This window comes from Chiloscyllium plagiosum, chromosome 6 (assembly GCF_004010195.1).
Source record: "Chiloscyllium plagiosum isolate BGI_BamShark_2017 chromosome 6, ASM401019v2, whole genome shotgun sequence".
Lineage (NCBI taxonomy): Eukaryota > Metazoa > Chordata > Chondrichthyes > Orectolobiformes > Hemiscylliidae > Chiloscyllium > Chiloscyllium plagiosum.
In genome coordinates, this window is record NC_057715.1 from 45,565,158 (window position 1) to 45,582,492 (window position 17,335).

At 40.4% G+C, this 17,335-nt stretch overlaps 1 protein-coding gene across 5 annotated transcripts in view; it reads left to right on the forward strand.

Annotated features, from left to right (window-relative positions):
- The window catches only part of uggt2 (UDP-glucose glycoprotein glucosyltransferase 2), a 386,557-nt gene that overhangs the window by 27,024 nt on the left and 342,198 nt on the right, over positions 1 to 17,335 (forward strand). For all 5 annotated transcript variants that reach the window (XM_043691459.1, XM_043691457.1, XM_043691458.1 and 2 more), the window contains exons 2-3: positions 2,845 to 2,975; positions 14,192 to 14,271. In XM_043691459.1, the coding sequence (XP_043547394.1) occupies positions 2,857 to 2,975; positions 14,192 to 14,271 (199 nt within the window). In that variant the 5' untranslated portion in view covers positions 2,845 to 2,856. The remainder of the gene's footprint in view (positions 1 to 2,844; positions 2,976 to 14,191; positions 14,272 to 17,335) is intronic.

Sequence of the window (17,335 nt, forward strand, 5' to 3'; positions counted from 1 at the left end):
CCAGAGTTCAATTCCCGCCTCAGGCGACTGACTGTGTGGAGTTTGCACATTCTCCCCATGTCTGCATGGGTTTTCTCCGGGTGCTCTGGTTTCCTCCCACAGTCCAAAGATATACGGGTCAGGCGAATTGGCCATGTTAAATTGCCCGTAGTTAGGTGCAGGGGTAAATGTAGGGGAATGGGTCTGGGTAAGTGCGCTTCAGCGGGTCGGTGTGGACTTGTTGGGCCGAAGGGCCTGTTTCCACACTATAAGTAATCATAGAAAGCATGGGAACTCAACCATCTGCAAATTTCCCTCCAAGCCATACACTCTCCTGATTTAGAAATATATCGGCATTCCTTCTGTATCAATGGATCAAAGTCCCAGATTTCCATTCCTAACAGCACAGTGGCTGCCCCTACTCATCAAGCACTGCAGCAGTTCAAGAGGCAGCTCACCAACATTTCCTCGAGGGAATTCAGGGTTGGACAACAAATGCTGCTCTATACAGTGACATTCACATCACATGAACGAATATATTTTAAAAAGTAGTTTACACATGCACTCGTGCTGTTATACCCATGGCTCATTTTTAACTTGTACTGTGCCCAAATTACATATGTTTGGTTCAAGGTATCATCATAGTACACATTATATCAAAGGTTTATTTCATTAAACCAACATTGTGGGCACAATGTGCATTTTAAATTTATGATACGTATCCGTGTATATGTTCAATGAATACAGATGAGTTTATTCTGCACATTGTTATTTTTGTGCGAAATGTCTTCAAGGCAGAAATTGATAAATTCTTGATGTCACAAGGAATTAAGGGCTACGGGGAGAATGCGGGTAAGTGGAGTTGAAATGCCCATCAGCCATGATTGAATGGCGGAGTGGACTCGATGGGCCGAATGGCCTTACTTCTGCTCCTATGTCTTATGATCTTATAGTCTTATTTACAGGGGATTGGAGGAAAACTTACTCACCCAGAGGATTGTGGGTTTCTGGAACGTATTGTGTGAAAAGGTGGTGGAGGTGGAAACACTCAAAACATTTAAGTATTTTAATGAGCACTTGAAGTACCTTGGCATATAAGGCTATGGGTCAATGCTGGAAAAAGGTTTGGTATAGATAGGTATAGAGAACCTAAACAGTGCAAAAGTGCTGACAAAGGGTCTCTGGACTTGAACGTTTAATTCTGTTTTTCTCTCTCTCTCCTGATAGATGCTTTCAGACCATGCAGAGTTTCTCCAGCACTTCCTATTTTTGTTTGAGATTTCCAGCGTCCACGGTGTTTTGTTTATTTTGGAATAGATGGTTGATTGATGACCGACATGAACATGATAGGCCAAATGGCCTATTTCCATACCGAAAAAGCACTGACTATATAAGATTCAATGTTACTTTGAAGATGAGTGATATCTTAAAACAAAATGTGCCATCTCAATTCTGTGTAATTACTTCTGAGTGACAATAAACAATAATGATTTTTACAGGATAGGTTCCACACAAACTGAGTGATAGCCAATGAAGTAGTACAAACTAAATCATGGATGTGAGTTTGCTTGCTGAGCTGGAAGGTTTGTTTTGTCACCATACTAGTTAACATTATCAGTGAGCCTCCGGTGTTAGTGACCTGTTTTCTATTTATGTGCTTACGTTTCCTTGGGGTTGGTGATGTCATTTGCTGTGTTGATGTAATTTCCTGTCCTTTTTCTCAGAGGGTGGTAAATAGAGTCATAGAGATGTACAGTAAGGAAACAGACACTTCGGTCCAACTCATCCATGCTGACCAGATATCCCAATCTATTCTAGTCTCATTTGCCAGCACTTGGCCCATATCCCTCTAAACCCTTCCTATTCATATACCCATTCAGATGCCTTTTAAATTATATCAGCCTTCCATGCACAAAAAGTTGTCCCTTAGGTCCCTTTTATGTCTTTTCCCTCTCACCCTAAACCTGTGCCGTCTAGCTCTGGATTCCCCCACTCCAAGGAAAAGATTTTGACTATTAATCCTATCCATGCTGCTCATGATTTTATAAACCTCTATGAGGTCACCCCTCACCCTCTGAGTCTCCAGGGAAAACAGCCCTAACCTATTCAGCCCCTACCCATGGATCAAATCCTCCAACCCTGGCAACATCCTTTGTAAATCTCTTCTGAACCCTTTCAGGTTTCACAACATGCTTCCAATAGGAAGGAGACCAGAAGTGCACACAATATTCCAAATGTGGCCTAACCAATGTTCGGCACAGCCGCAACATGACCTCCCAAATCCTATAATCAATGCTCTGACCAATAAAAGAAAGCATACCAAATGCCTTCTTCACTATCCTATCTACCTGTGACTTTAATTTCAAGGAGCTATGAACTAGCATTCCAAGGTCTTTTTGTTCAGCAACACTTCCTAGGACCTTACCATTAAGTAAAGAAGTCCAGCTAAGATTTGCTTTCCCAAAATGCAGCGCCTCGCATTTATCTAAATTAAACTCTATCTGCCACTCCTCAGCCCATTGGCCCATCTGCTCAAAATCCCGTTGATGTCTGAAATAACCTTCTTCGCTGTCCACTACATCTCCAATTTTGGTGTCAACTGCAAACTGATGATTTTACCTAGTATAGTGACGAAAGGTCTGAAAATGAACTTTCCAGCTCAGCTAGCAAACTTCCATCCAGAACCTCTGCCTAAGCTACAAATCTTCTCAAAACTCACTAAAGCTAAATCATTTACCATTTGATTGTTATTTGTTTTATATTATTATATATCATATTATTTTAATTTCAATCCTTGTCTGTGTCTTTTTTACCTTGTTATATCATGAAGGCATACTTGTTAATTTAAGTTTTCATTTTTTTCAGTTTCCAAAGGTGATGGCTCTACCATTCATTGTTCTCATCTTGAGGTTTTGCAACACTCAAGCAGCTGGCAAAGGTGTGACTGTTAGTTTAGATGCAAAGTGGCCATCAACACCTTTATTGTTGGAGACAAGGTAAGATTAACTTTGAAACTGCTTCCTTCACATTTAACTTCACATATAGCTTCCCACTTTCTAAAGGTCCTTCTTTAACTTTAGTTTAACATGATTTATAAACTGTAATATATGTTCAGTTCTTAAAGTTTACAAATAAAAGCTGTGAATCAAAATTTGATTTGGTTCAGCTGATAGCCTATTTGCGGGGAGTGAAAAGACATTCATCCAACCCAATTCAGATGTTATATATATTAAGATTTTACTCAGGTTCACGATTTTGGTGTTGTGGACTAAATTTAAATAAACTGCTTGTATGTATACATGAACAAAGTAGAGCCAAATTATATATATGAAGAGACAAAAAAGAGATCAAAGTAATGTTAAAAAAAAGTGCATTCTGACTCAGTATAATTTGACAATTGTTACTTGATATTCAAGATGTTAATGAGTGACTACAGTGTACAACATTCACAGGAATGCTTGATGCTTGAAGTATAGTGTTACTTGTTATGATAATGGACAGTGGAATAGGTTTCTTAGAGATCTTTGTAATCACATGTCACAGTGAAACTGATTTACTGGTAATTGTCATTCTTGGTCAAATGCTCTACAACAGACCCAGGAATGACACAGGCAAAGATTCATGGTGAAGAACTTTATGAATATGGGCCATAAGCCACCTTATTTTTCTCCTGCATGCTGTATGCTTACCACATATTTCAAATGATTTGTAATACATCCCAAAATTATTTTCTGAAAGAAATCCATCTAATTATTACTTGAAATAGTCAAACATAACTAGATTAGAATACAGTCTTCAGCATTTACTTACTTTTCCTTCATCTCTTTTGTTGTCATTTTTAAATCTGAGCTGTGCACCAAGTCAAGCACTGCCAGCTAGCAATGGCCATTCATAGGAGGTACAGTGGGAAGAAAATGAAAAAGAAAACCTCCTGAGGGCACACTAGTTGCATGGATGACACGTCATTGCAAATAGAGTGTCACACATACATGTATTGCTATTTTGTACTTACATCTGTCTGACTGTCATTGTAACTGCAGCTGTATGAATCAAGTTACCCAGGTTACTTTCCTTAATGTTTAGCATAGCGTAACATCATCTTATTGTTCAGTGTAGGGCCATCACATCCTAGATTGCCCTCAAATAGTTGAAAATTTTCTCTTTTATTGAACATCAGAAAAAGAGAAGAAAAAGCAAACTAAAAAGCATTTATGAACTCATTTACCTCTGGAAACAAGTAAGGACCACTTGCAACAGGTTTCCAATGAATGTGTGGTAACTGCTCCAGCTCACATCTACTGGTATGGAATGTCAATGAAGTCCTATCTGGCCTGTTGAGCTTGACAGTGTTGCACTCTGACATGCTGCAAGTAATGTTCTTCCTCCACAATGTTCTTATATTCATCTGCAGAAGACTGCTACGGCCCTCACAACTCTTCAGATTCCATCACATCCATTCTTTGCCTGCTGCAGTTGTGCAGAGCACAGCATGCTAGAACTTTGCACCGAACTGTGTCTAAAGTGTACTGCAAGGGCCCCCAGACCAATCTAAGCATTGGAACCTTGCTTGTAGCAGGCCTATCATTTACTCCATGTTGGTACTGGTTGAAGAATGGGCAGCATTTATCTACACTTGACTTCAAGTCAGGGATTGTGAAATGGAGATGTCATCTATGGTTAATGAAGAGAGTAGCTCTTGTCTCTCAGCCATTATCCTTGGAAGACATCTGATAACAGGAACGTTTACCTCTGTGGTGATTACATCCACTGATCATGGTTCTAATGAATCTGTGTGAAGAATATCAGAAACAGAGTAGCTCCATAGTAATGTGAGCAGTCAGCATTCACATCACTGTCTTAGCTTGCTCCTCTGTACAGTCAGACGTGGAGGACTTTGACAGGAATGGCTACTTCATGGACAAAGCAGCATCAGCCATTGTTGCACAAATGTTGGAGGAGATTGCAAGTGCGGTTGAATTCCTGATATCTTGTTGCCAATGTCACCTAAGAAAGGCAGCATTATCTATAAGAACATGTTGATGAATACTTACTGTTCAAGATGAGAGTAAATCTCTATGCTCTTGTGCAGCTCAGGGGTCTTGAATTGTATTTCAATAGTGGACTCCATGTGCCACTTTTAAGATCAATCCTAATTACTTCTGCTTCACAGAGATGACTGTGATCATTCTGTAATGATCAGTGACATAATCAAAATGCAGAAGAATGCATTCGGCAGCATGATAGTTCAGGGGTTAACACTGCTGCCTCAGCTCCAGAGAACTGGGTTTGATTCCATCCTTGAGTGACTATCTATGTGGAGTTTGCATATTCTCCCCGTGTCTGTGTGGAGTTCCGCTGGTGCTCTGGCTTCCTCCCACAGTCCAAAGATAGGCAAGTTAGGTCATGCTAAACTACCCATAGTGTTCAGGGATATGTAGATTAGGTACGTAGCCTTGGAAAATGCAGGGTTACAGGCATAGGATAGAGGGATGGGTCTGGGTGGTATGCTGTTCGAAGGGTCAGTGTGAACTCCTTGGGCCTGTTTCCACACTCCAGGGATTCTTTGAATTATTTGTGACCAGGATTTTTATCTCACACAATTGGGCACTGCAAGTATTTCAAATGCTGGACAAAATGAATACAGATGGCTTTAACCTGTACTGTGTAAGTGCATTAATAATGCTATTGCCCTTGAAGGGCTTTAAGTTGCCTACAAGTAGAACCCATGAGTTCAGACAGGAATAAAACACTGACTCCACTCATCCAGGTGTGATTTGTCATTTTCTAGTTCCATTGTGCTTTGGATGAGGGTGGAAGGTAATGCATGGCACTCTTCACAGAGTGAGTCACATGCTAAGCCTAGTAATCAAGGGGAAGCTCCATACTTCCATGTTTCTTTCTTAGATTAGATTACTTACAGTGTGGAAACAGGCCCTTCGGCTGAACCAGTCCACATCGACCCTCCGAAGAGTAACCCACACCCCTCTGACTAATGCACCTAACACTATGGGCAATTTAGTATGGCCAATTCACCTGACCTGCACATCTTTGGACTGTGGGAGAAAACCCACGCAGACACGGGGAGAATGTGCAAACTCCACACAATCACCTGAGGCTGGAATCGAACCTGGGACCCTGGTGCTGTGAGGCAGCAGTGCTAACCACTGAGCTGCTGTGCCACCCCTTAATTCTTCTGTTCACTCTCCAATGGACCCATCAGTACTGAGCTTCCATGTGTTTCTGCACAATTCTTTCAATCATTTCCCACCATTACACCCTGAGTGTTGCACCCATGTAAGAGTCCCATATACAGCTGAACAATATCTAGCACTTGTTTACCTTTTTACCTTCCAATACTAGGTATTTACTATTCATCAGAGCCTATTATATGCTATCAGATTGCTATATTTTTCTCTAAATTAAGGTGCAAACAGATATATATAGAAGCATTATTTTATCGGTCGCATAAAAATAAAATTAATCTTTTGCATACTCCATATTCTCCTGTCTTGAAATGAAAAGGAATTTCAATAAGACTTGTTATGGACCAGGCCAGATTCCCTCAAAACTTTTCAAGAAGGTAGCCCAGACCCTAACTTTTCTAGTTGTTTTGAGCAGGTGTATAGTGGATGTTCCAGGAATGGTGCAGCTGATCAAAACCCTTCGGTTTTAAACAGAACAGAATTTATTTACAGAGTACCGAATGAAACACAAACAAAAGAGAACAGAATACAGGTGAACTTCGATTATCTGGCATTCGATTATCCGAATATCGGATTATCCGGCAAGATTGCAAGGACCGGATGCTCAGCTAAACTATGTTACCGGCATTCGATTATCCGGAATTTGATTAACTGAATGAAATACTGCCCTCCCGTGTCCTTTGGATATTCGAGATTCCTCTGTACAGAATAACTTAATCTATCGGAAAACCCAACAGACTATAGCAACTTAATGACGCTGTTTCAAATTCCTGCAACAATCCCCATAAGTACCCCTTGGCAAAAAGGTAAGATCAGACACAGGTTCTTACAGAAGAGAGATTCACCGTGGAACACCTTCTTCCATGGTTCTTACAGGAGAGAGAGATGGCAGAGAGATTAACCATTGAACACTTTCTTCCATGTAGCTGTTACTTTGGATTCCCAGCTAACAACTTACCAGCCGCTCTGAACAGCAACACTGCTGAAAGCAGAAGTAAACCAAACCAGAGAAAAGCTGAGCTGGGAGAACTTGTACTTTCATTGTACAAGTTTTTTAAAACTTGAAAGCCTTTTGTCTGAGGCAGTATCTGTATCTAATCAAATCTAACTATAATCAAATTGGCCCTAAAACACATCCAAACCAGACACATCGGAACCTGTGTCTTTATGATTCAAAGAACAACGAAGGATGACTTAACCTTGTTAACGGAGCAGCATCATCACAGGCTATATTTTCACATTCTCATAATTCATTAAATCACAAGGTGTTACTTTTCAAGGACATCCAACAATTTCTTTGGCCCAGCACTGTTCTTTAAAACAATGTAATAGCTGGTGACCTACATCGACTAATTTTAGTTTTAAAATTTCCTTTACTTCTAAAAATCTCTATTACAACCATAAGTCCAACCCTCAATCTCTTTTCTGCAATACATTTTGCCAAGTGGCCTTACATCCAGAACAGATGACTGTCAATGTACCATTGTACAGGTACATTTCTTTCTCTTATGAAAGAGTTCCTTTAAAGTACTTGGTAAACACTGAATCGTATTGATCTCTTCTACCAGCTGAAGTATTCCGGCAGTTAAGATGCTTTTGAGTCCTCTTTTTTTTGATTCCCAGGTTAATAGACTCCATTTATCGTTTCTTTCCACTGAAAATGTGATGAATCCTTCTGTTGTTGAATCACCAGGATGATTGGCATGTGGAGTATCACTGAAACTAACTAGTTTAATTCCTTCTGGGGTACTATGGGCTGGACATCTGAGTGTATGCTATTCTAAACTTAATATTTTCAATTTTACTTAATATTTTGCTTGATTTTACTTTTACAGTTCTTTGAATTTTCTTTTGAAGCGATTAACTATCTCTGTATCCACCACCCTCACTTTTCTCCATCCCAACAGTGCTGCTAAAATGTCCCATTTCTGGAACACTCTGACAATTCTCCTTTGATGTGGAGGTGCTGGTGTTGGACTGGGGTGGAGGTTGGGCCGAAGGGCCTGTTTCCACACTGTAATGTAATGTAATGTAATCTAATCTAATCTAACACTGCTCCTTCATTACGTAGCTAGTGGGGCAAGATCATAGGACACAGAATTTAGCGTAAAAGATCAAAGTGACATTCAACTGATGCGATTTACTGAAAAAAAACTAGGTTGCTGTTAAGTCTTTAATCACTTAGAATGGGGTTACAGGCTTCGATTCATTAATATGTAAATCCCAGAACTTCTTTCAAGTCACATTCTCAAGATAACTTAAGGTTTTATTTTTTAAAAAATGACGTTTCAGTTCAGACAATGCGTTAAAGGTGTGAGGTTAGAGGCTGTCTGTAGCCCAACCTTGAGTCAGACTAGTTCTATTTCCAAAGTAGGAATTTATATTATATCACATGGACAGACTGCCTACAGATTGTGTGCTTTATGAATAAAATAGAATGCACATTCACCCCTTAGACTTTTATATGTATGCTTGCGTGTGTGTGTGTCCGTGAGAGTGTGCATACTTGGTAGAGTGTGTGCGCAAATGTGACAGAGTATATGCCTGTGAGAGGGTGTACACGTGGGGGTGTATGTGTCTGAGAGAGAGTATATGTATGAGACAGAGTCTATGTGAGTGTGATCGTGTGTGCTTGTGTGAGTTTTTGTAGTGTAGTGGGGTGACATGAACCCAAGATCCCAGTTGTGGTCATCCTTATGGCTACCAAATTTGGCTATCAGCCTCTGCTTGGCAATTCTGCGTTGTTGTATGTCCCAAAGTCCACCTTGGAGGACGGTCACCGAAAGCTCCAAGGCCGAATGTCCTTGACCGCTGAAGTGTTCCTTGAGTGGACGGGACATCCCTGCCTGGTGACTGTTGCGTGTTGTGTGACGCTTTGATCTTTTACTATAAATTCTGTGTCCTGTGATCCTGCTCCACTAGGTACCTGATGAAGGAGCAGCCCTCCGAAACTTTACATCCAAATAAAACTGTTGGTTATAATCTAGTGTTGTGTAAAATTCTCCTCTGCACCTTCCTAAAATGTGATGACTGGATTTGGATACATAGTTTAGGATGGCCTAACTAGAGATTTACACATGTTCAGTATAACATCCCTGTAATTAAAAACATTGCTGCTATTTATAACAAGATCCCAAATCTTTGCTAACCATATTTTCAGTATGCACTGACATCAGGTCCCTCTGTTCCAGCACACTCTGTAGAACTGTGCCATTAAGTCTGCATGATTTCACTGTAACCCTTCTGCCAAATGCACAGTTCTCTGTGTAAAATTTCACCTTTCTCTGATCTGCAGATTCTGCTGATCCAATTGTGCTTGGTTGCAGTTGGTTAACATTATTCTCACTCTCACTCCTCCTTGTTTGGAATCCTTGGCAATAAAAGAGCAGTGGTCCTATCAGTGACCCTTGGGGAACACGACTGTCTATCATCGATTATACTGAAAAAATTAGTTATTTAGCACAAGTCAGTCTTTCTATCCTTTTTTACACACACACACACAAAATTTTGTCAAGCAGCCTTTTACATGGACATTATCAGGGGCATTCCATTCATTTAACCATTTCTGTTACTTCACCAAAAAAATTAAATTAGCTTAGTAAAACACATTCTGTCCTTTTTAAATCCAAGCTGGCTTTCTTTAGTTAATTCAAACCTCTTCATGTGCCTGTTCAGTTTTTTTTTCATGTTCATTGTTTCTAAACCCCTACCTACTTAAACTAATTGGCCTGTAGTTATTAAGAATATCAAGTCCCCTTTCTTAAACATTTAACGTCACATCTGTGATTTTACAATTGTTCAAGCCTCTGACAGCTATACTCCTTACTAGCATTCACTGCACCATCACCTGTACTATCTCCACTTCCACTGATATTTTCTCAAATTCCTCTCCATACATGTCTCACCCTTTTGGTTCCCAAATGGAACTGACTCCACTTCATGTTACACACTTATTGTTTTACATAGCAATAGATTTTAGGATTTACTTTTACATTATTGCCATCATATTCTCATTGTATCTCTTTTATAGAACTGTCCAGCACAGCCCACGTTGAAATTCTCATGTTACCTCACTTTCCAATCTCACCCTATTGTACTTGAGCTATTCTTGTTTGAATATTTCATCTTATATGTATAACATTTTCATTATAAAGTCTTTCTCCCTTGTCATCCAAGAATCCCTGTTCTTGGTTCCCTTGCATCTTGTCCACTGTTGGAATGGTCTGAGCCAAGGTCTGAAACATTTTTTCTTTAAAGATCACCCATTGTTTCACAGTGCTTCTTTGTGTTAGTCTTTAGTTCCACTTTAACGTGGTTAGATCATTTCTCATCCCAATTAAAATTAGTGAATCTGTTTGACTTGTCTTCTACCTCCCTATGTTCCCTATCCCAATGGAGGATCTGTGCAAATCCGCTCCTGCTGAAATAGGTGGAATAAGGGATGGCTCAAGATGATGATTGTAAGATGTGCTTTAGTTGCCAGTCAGGTGAATGAGGTGTGTATTTTAGGGCAGACATTGCAAGCTCAGATTTTCACTGTGATGGATAGCATCTCTCCACCATAGCAAAAATGCTGGAAAATGTTAGAAATCAAAGTCCTGCTCATGAACCTGGCATTTCTGATTTTCATGAGCGTGGCTTTGGAGGGTTAGTCCATAGCCTGCCTGTGTGGAGCTCATGGAGGCAACTGGCCATTTTAATGATCAGCTGCCTCTACTGAAACAGGATTTTGGCATATCTGGAGTGTGGAGATTAAACCAGCTGAGGGCAAGTGTTCTCAGCAGTTGGTGGGATTTAAAGTCTATTAATAAATGGAGAATATAAAGCTATCTCTGTGATGGTGACATCATTGATTGTTGTAAATACTTATTTGGTCCACTAACATCCTTTAGGCAAGGAAATCTGCTGTCCTTATCCAGTTTGACTGACATATGACATAACAATGTCGTTGACTATTAACTGCCCTCTGAAATATTTGTAGTAGCGCTCAGATTGACAGCAACAAGGAATCAGTAACAAATGCTGGCCATGCCAGTGACACCCACATCCCATAAAAGAACCTTTAAAAATTCTTTTTTTAAGATAACCAGGGCAGAACTTTGAAGAGGTAAGGTACACCTTTGCATCTGATCCTAGGCACCTTTGGAAGAGGTAAGCTGCCTTTGTTGGTTATCATGCATCCTTTGGGATTATGAAAATTTGGCATTCTTGTGCAAAAAAACCCACTTTTTAAATTCATTCATGGAATGTTGGTGTCATTGGCTCGGCCAGCATTTATTGCCCATCCCGAAATGCTGCAGAGATGGTGTTGGTGAACTGTAGTGAAAGAGGTCTAGGTACACCTACAATGCTGTGAGAGAGATAGTTTCAGCATTTTAACTCAGTGACAGTAAAGGAACAGTGATACAGTTCCAAGACAGTGCATCTTCTAGATGGTCGCACAGTGCCCTCTCTATGCATCACTGGTAAAGAAGTTAATGTTGAAAGTTGGATGGATGAGGTCATGTGGATTGCCTTGTCTGGATAGTGTTAAGCTTCTTGACTGTTGTTAGAATGACACCCATCCAGGCATGTGGGGAATATTCCATCACATCCCTGACTTGCGACATGTAGTGATGGACAAACGTTAGGAAGATGAGTTACTTACTGCAGGGTTCTTGACCTCTTACCTCTTGTAGTCACAGCATTTATATCACTAGTTCAATTCAGTTTCTGGTCCATGGTAACTGCCAGACTGTTGATAGGGGCGACATGGTGGCCCAGTGGTTAGTACTGCTGCCTCACAGCACCTCAGGCGACTGTCTGTGTGGAGTTTGCATATTCTCCTTGTGTCTGTGTGGGTTTCTTCCGGTTTCCTCTCACAATCCAAAGATGTGCAGGTCAGGTGAATTGGACAAGCTAAATTGCCCATAGTGCTAGGTGCATTAGTCAGGGGTAAATGTAGGGTAGGGGAATGAGTCTGGGTGGGCTACTCTTCGGAGGGTTGGTATGGACTTGTTGGACTGAAGGGCCTGTTTCCATATTGTAGGAAATCTAATCTAATCTAATCTAGTGGGACATAATAATGCCGTTTAACGTCAAAAGGTGATGGTTAGATTCTTTCATTTGAGGTAGTCATTACCGGCACCTGTTTATCACAATGTTACTTGCCACTAATTAGCCCAAACGTGGATGTTGTCTAGGCCTTGCTTTATACAGACAGGAACTGCTTCAGTAACTGAGGTGTTGTGAATAGTACTGAACATCATGCAATCATTACCGAAAATCCTCTTTTCTGACCTTATCTTGGAGAGATGGTCATTGATAAAGCAGCTACAGATGGTTGGACCTAGGACACGACAGTAAGGATTTCTTACAGAGATGGGTTGGAGCTGAGCTGATTGATTTCCAGTAACCACAACCATCTTCCTTTTGTGGATTGTAATGAGGCCACAAACAGAATGGTGCTGATGCAAACCTAAGTTAAGTGTCAGTGAGTGATCAAAATAGAATAACTGTGCTGCATGACTGATGTCCCAAAATTTAATTTTCACAGTGGTGTGTCCATTTTGATGGCCAGCTCTACTGCTTATAGAATGTTTTCATGAGAGATTAATTGAAAAGATTTGAAATGCTTTTGTATCAGTGAATGACTTTTTCTCAGCAGAGACATCATCGATAGAAAACTTTATTTTGTATCAGCATGGCTTCTGAGGTGGGTTTTGTGGGGGCAATATGAGTTGGATGGAGAGGGAAGGACAAAGTGAGGTTGTGGGTATAACTTTACACTGAGTTGGCATAAGTATTACTAAAAGCCATGGGGATTATTGTGGACATAAAGGTTATGAGTGGCCATAGTCAATGGGTAGATGGGCATTAGGTGGCGTATGGTTTGAGGGAATGTGAATGTGAATCTTGGGAATTAGGTAGCATGGGTTGGTATAGATGGGGTAGTGAGGTGAAGTGAGCAGGAGGATGTTTCAGATTTCAGTCAAAGTCAAGTTTGTAAGCTTTGTTCCCAAAACCTCATGCAGGCTTTCTGTCCAGCTTGTCTTGGGAGCAGGCAGCCTGCCCACTTTGCCTGACTCACAATCCAGTGAAGCCCTCCCACCTCCACTTCCTTTGGACCACAAAAAGGAACAATAGGTTTCCATTTTTAAAGATTGGGTTTGTGGAGCTGGGAATTCTCCCATCACCAGGCAAACGATGCAGGATTCAGAATTGGGGCCACAGTGTTTATTTTTAAGTTGTGTACTGTTATCCCCTGTTTAAACCACATTGTCATAACACAGTTTTTTAGTGCAGTTTGTAAGTTAGAAAAGTTTACCAAAAATGTTTACTCTCCATGGTCATTTTTAAAACAAACTGCTGTTTTCCTTATCACACTTTCCTACCCAACAGTCTAGTTTACTACTTCCCTCCATCTCACACTCTAACACATCAATCTCTTCTCGACATTTGTCTCATCCCTCTCCTGCTACCTGCATCACTCAGTGCTTCCCTGTCTCGCTTGCTGTCTCCCCTTTTGCTGTCATATTTCCCCCCTTACTTGCCACATTCCTTCCTTCTCTTACATGCTGTTGCCTTCTCTTGCTATCATGCTCCCCACCTTTACTCATCACAACCCTCTTGCTCCCTCTTTTACATGCTGCTGCCTTCTCTTGAACACTCATTGTTTTCTGCTTGTCGTCTTACTGATCCTATCCCAAACTCCTACTTTGAGAGGGTTGTAGAGAAGGAGGGGAGAGTACCGAAGTGAGAGAGGTTTTTCTGAAATATTTTATGTTTTAACTTTCGCTGATTAGCTGAGATTCGGTTCACGAATATTTTGTTTTAAATCTTCCTTACTTGGGAATGGTAAAAATTTAAATAATAGAAAATTTGACTTTCCTGAACATTTCTGTGTTTACTTGAGCTGAAATTTTCTCCGAAAGCAAATGTAACTTCTTTTCTTACTGTTTCCAATAACTCTCTATGAATGTATTAATTTTTGTGAAAATATAAAATATTATCTGGCTCTTATTTTATAGTGAGTTTGTGGCAGAAGAAGATGATGAAAAGTTCTGGCAATTTATTGACACCGTGAAGGAAATAACCTACATTCAGGGAGGTAAGATCATCTTATATATCCCACGGTGAAAATCTGCTAAAACATTGGTCAGGAAGGAAAGTGTGATGTTGCAAATGTGATGACAGTATAAAGGGAATTTAAACATGGAGCTCTAAAGAATAGAAGTACAGGAAATATTTTAAGTCTTATATTTATGCAGTGTATGTAGAATCATAAATCATTATGCAGCAGAAGAAGTCCGTTTTGTCCATATTGTCTGAGAATTTTGATTTAGTACCAAACTCCTCCGTTTTCCCTTTAGCCATACACACTTTCTACTTGAATAATCATCTAATACCCTCACAAATGTTTCATTGAACATGCCTTCACCACTCTTCAAGAATGGATTCCAAGTGCTATCTATTCACTGTGTGAAAAAAGTCTCTTCTTACTTCTCAATTTCTTCTTTTGCAAAACACTTCAGAACTATGCTCTCTGGTTCTCAATCCTTTTATGAACAGGAACAGTTTCTCCCTGTCTAGTCTGTCCAGACTCTTCATGAGCTTAATGACTTTTATCAAATTTCCTCTTAGCTTTCTTCTCTCCAAAGACAACAAATCCAATTTCTCCAAATATCATGTACATTCAGTTCATTCTCCGGGATGTTTACCGTACTTATATGGAGAAAGTCAGGTGAATCTAAAAACAGATTGATGCCTTTACAGTATATAAGTAGGCATTTGGTGAGATTGGTAGATAGGTGCTTACTGTAATTGGAGGAGAAAGTGAGGACTGCAGATGCTGGAGATCAGAGCTGAAAATGTGTTGCTGGAAAAGCGCAGCAGGTCAGGAGCATCCAAGGAACAGGAGAATCGACGTTTCGGGCATAAGCCCTTCTTCAGAAGAAGGGCTTATGCCCGAAACATCGATTCTCCTGTTCCTTGAATGCTGCCTGACCTGCTGTGCTTTTCCAGCAACACATTTTCAGCTTACTGTAATTGTAAAGGCATGGTGAACAAATTAGCATGATGATAATTGAGTTTTGGATATTTGAATCAGTTGTATTTAAAGATGGAAGCTATATGAAGCCATGCCTCCTCTGTGATCTGCTTTAGATCATCCTAACATTTGGAATACTCTGTTCAATTCTTGTCTCCCTGCTATAGGAAAGATGTTGTGAAACTTGAAAGGCTTCAGAAAAGATTTACATGGATGTTGCCGGGATTGAGGGTTTGGAGAGGCTGAATAGGCTGGGGCTACTTTCCCTGGAGCATCGGAGGCTGAGGGGTGACCTTATAAAGGTTTATAAAATCATGAGGGGCTTGGATGGGGTGAACAACTAAGGTCTTCTTCCCAGGGTAGGGGAGTTCAGACTAGAAGGCATAGGTTTAGGGTGAGAAGGGAAAGATTTAAAAGGGACCTAATGGACAAGTTTTCATGCAGAAGGTAGTGCATGTATGGAATGAGCTGCCAGAGGAAGTGATAGAGGCTGGTTACAACATTTAAAAGGCATTTGGATGGGTACATGAATAGGAAGAATTTAGAGGGCTATGAGGCAAATGTTGGCAATGGGACTAGATTTATTTAGGATATCTGGTCGGCATGGACAAGTTGTGGTTACAACATTTAAAAGGCATTTGGATGGGTACATGAATAGGAAGGATTTAGAGGGATATGAGGCAAATGTTGGCAATGGGACTAGATTTATTTAGGATATCTGGTCGGCATGGACAAGTTGTTCATCTCTATGACTCTGTGACTTTAAGTGACAGTGAGAGCTTTGTGTTGTGAGGAGTTCAGAGCTTTATCTTCCATTCCATGTAATCTGCTCAGCTGCACATCATGGTCAGCGGATAAGGAATATAGTGTAGTGATTGATCTTGTTTTTATGTTTTTATCCTTCTCCCTGACCAGCCTGTCCAGATCCAACAATGTATTGATATATTTAATTTCCTGTGACAGCGAATTTTGATTTATCTCAACAATTTAAAAGTTATTAAAAGTATAAGAAAAATATAGAAAAGCAAATAATTGATTGTTAATAAAGCATCAATAAACTAATTTGGTTTTTGATCACCATTGCTTGTGTTTACCTTTGAAAATGTTTCCAATGTTATTTTCAGGTAAGCTACTTGTCATGTGTAATAGTGGATATTTTTAGATTAGATTAGATTGCCTACAGTGTGGAAACAGGCCCTTCGGCCCATCCAGTCCACACCGACCCTCCGAAGACTAATCCACCTAGACCCATTTCTCTCTGACTAATGCACCTAGCACTATAGGCAATTTAGCATGACCAATTCACCTGACCTGCACATATTTGTGTGTGTGGAAGGAAAATGGAGCCCCCGGAGAAAACCCACGCAGACCCGGGGAGAATGTGCAAACTCCACGTAGACACTCGCTCGAGGCTGGAATCGAACTTGGGACACTAGTACTGTGAGGCAGCAGTGCTAACCAATGAGCCACTGTGCCACCGCATATGAAATGATTTAATGTCATATTGATATTTACTTGCTTGTTAGCCGCATTTGAAAGATAGATAACGTTGACAGTGACTGGATGCGCACACGCGCGCACACACACGTACACACACACATGCAACCTCTCCAACTGCCTTCAAGAAGGGATGAAAATCACACTGTGGCAATTATCAAGGTTTGTTCCTCTTGTCTGAGTGCAGCTTTAAACCTTCCAGAGGAAGCTCAAACATGGTCTCTGTTGTCAGACAAACCCAAGAAAAATGTTAAGAACAACACCAGAAACTTATCATTGCATTCATCTGTCTGACTAACACATTTGATTCCATAAATCATGAGGCTTTATAGACTGTTCACTGGAGTTTTTGATGCCCAAAAAACTTTGTAACAATCCTCCAACAGCTTTATGATGATAGGACAGCAATTGTCTTGAGGGAGAGATCTGACAAAAAAATCTTCAAAATCAGACTGGTGTCAACCAAGTCTCTGTGATAGACAACTTACAGGATCTAGATTAGAGTGGTGCGAGAAAAAGCACAGCAGGTCAGGGAGCATCCGAGGAGCAGGAAAATCGACGTTTCGGGCAAAAGCCCTTCATCAGGAATAGAGGCAGGGTGCCTGCAGAGTGGAGAGATAAATGAGAG